Raw genomic sequence first — 1,023 nt, forward strand, 5'->3', positions numbered from 1 at the left:
TGAGGCTGGGGCTGGGGCTGAGGCTGGGGCTGAGGCTGGGGCTGGGGCTGAGGCTGGGGCTGGAAGGCGTTAAGTTAGTCTTGGTTCTTGGGAACCCGGCTTTTCCTCCTTGAAGAGACTTGGGCCATCAGTGCACAGGCCACTGGGCTCAGTCTCTGATGCTCCCCCTGTGCAGCATTGCTTGATGAGCTTTCATCTGGTCCTCTGAGAAAACCTTGGGATGGCCTGTCTCCCAAGAGGGAAAGTGGTGAGCACAGAGGGCTCCAACTCCCCTTTTGTGGTATTTCTCTATGCCAGATTTGACCTGATCACAACTTCTTAAGAAAACATTTCAGAAGAGAAGTCCATACTTGGTTTTTTAAAAGTTAATTAAATAGTTTGAATTGTAATTTTGCTTATTTTAAATTCTGTTTTTCATGTTTGCATACATTTGATCAAACTGTTTAAAATAGATGATTGCATATATTTTTAATAGCATTCAACTATGACGTCAACATTGAGGAGATTGGGGGAAGATGTATTTAAAGGAGTTACAATGAAAGGAACTCAGGATAATTCCTTAGAGCATTCTGTGGAGAACAAAGGAAAGACAGCAGTGTTCTTCAAGAGCTCCAGCTTGCCTCTGAGATTCTTATCAACCTTAATTGTCCTCAGAACAGTCACTCAAGGTAAGTGTGGTCATTTACTGAGTAAAGTCATGAGCAAATGTTATAGAATAAAGCATTTCTTTTATTGCCAACTATGTTCAACATTTTCAGAATATGATTTTGAGTTATTTTATAATAGTGACACATTCTGAAAACAATTACTTGTAATTGCTGAATCTAAGAAAATAAAGTCAGCCAGATTGTGTTAGGCATTCTTGTAATCCCAGCACTCCAGAGGCAGAGGCAGAGGCAGAGAGGCAGAGAGGCAGAGGCAGAGCTAGGCAGATCTCTATGAGTTGGAGGCCAGCCTGGTCTATAGAGAGAATACCTGGACAGCCAGGGCTACGCATGCAACCCTGTCTCAAAAAAAAAAAAA

At 42.4% G+C, this 1,023-nt stretch overlaps 1 protein-coding gene across 1 annotated transcript in view; it reads left to right on the forward strand.

Annotated features, from left to right (window-relative positions):
* The window catches only part of Ccdc138 (coiled-coil domain containing 138), a 96,472-nt gene that overhangs the window by 70,548 nt on the left and 24,901 nt on the right, over positions 1-1,023 (forward strand). The window contains exon 13 of the mRNA XM_021205204.2: positions 476-668. Coding sequence (XP_021060863.1) covers positions 476-668 — 193 coding nt within the window. The remainder of the gene's footprint in view (positions 1-475; positions 669-1,023) is intronic.

This window comes from Mus pahari, chromosome 9, assembly GCF_900095145.1.
Source record: "Mus pahari chromosome 9, PAHARI_EIJ_v1.1, whole genome shotgun sequence".
Taxonomy (NCBI): domain Eukaryota; kingdom Metazoa; phylum Chordata; class Mammalia; order Rodentia; family Muridae; genus Mus; species Mus pahari.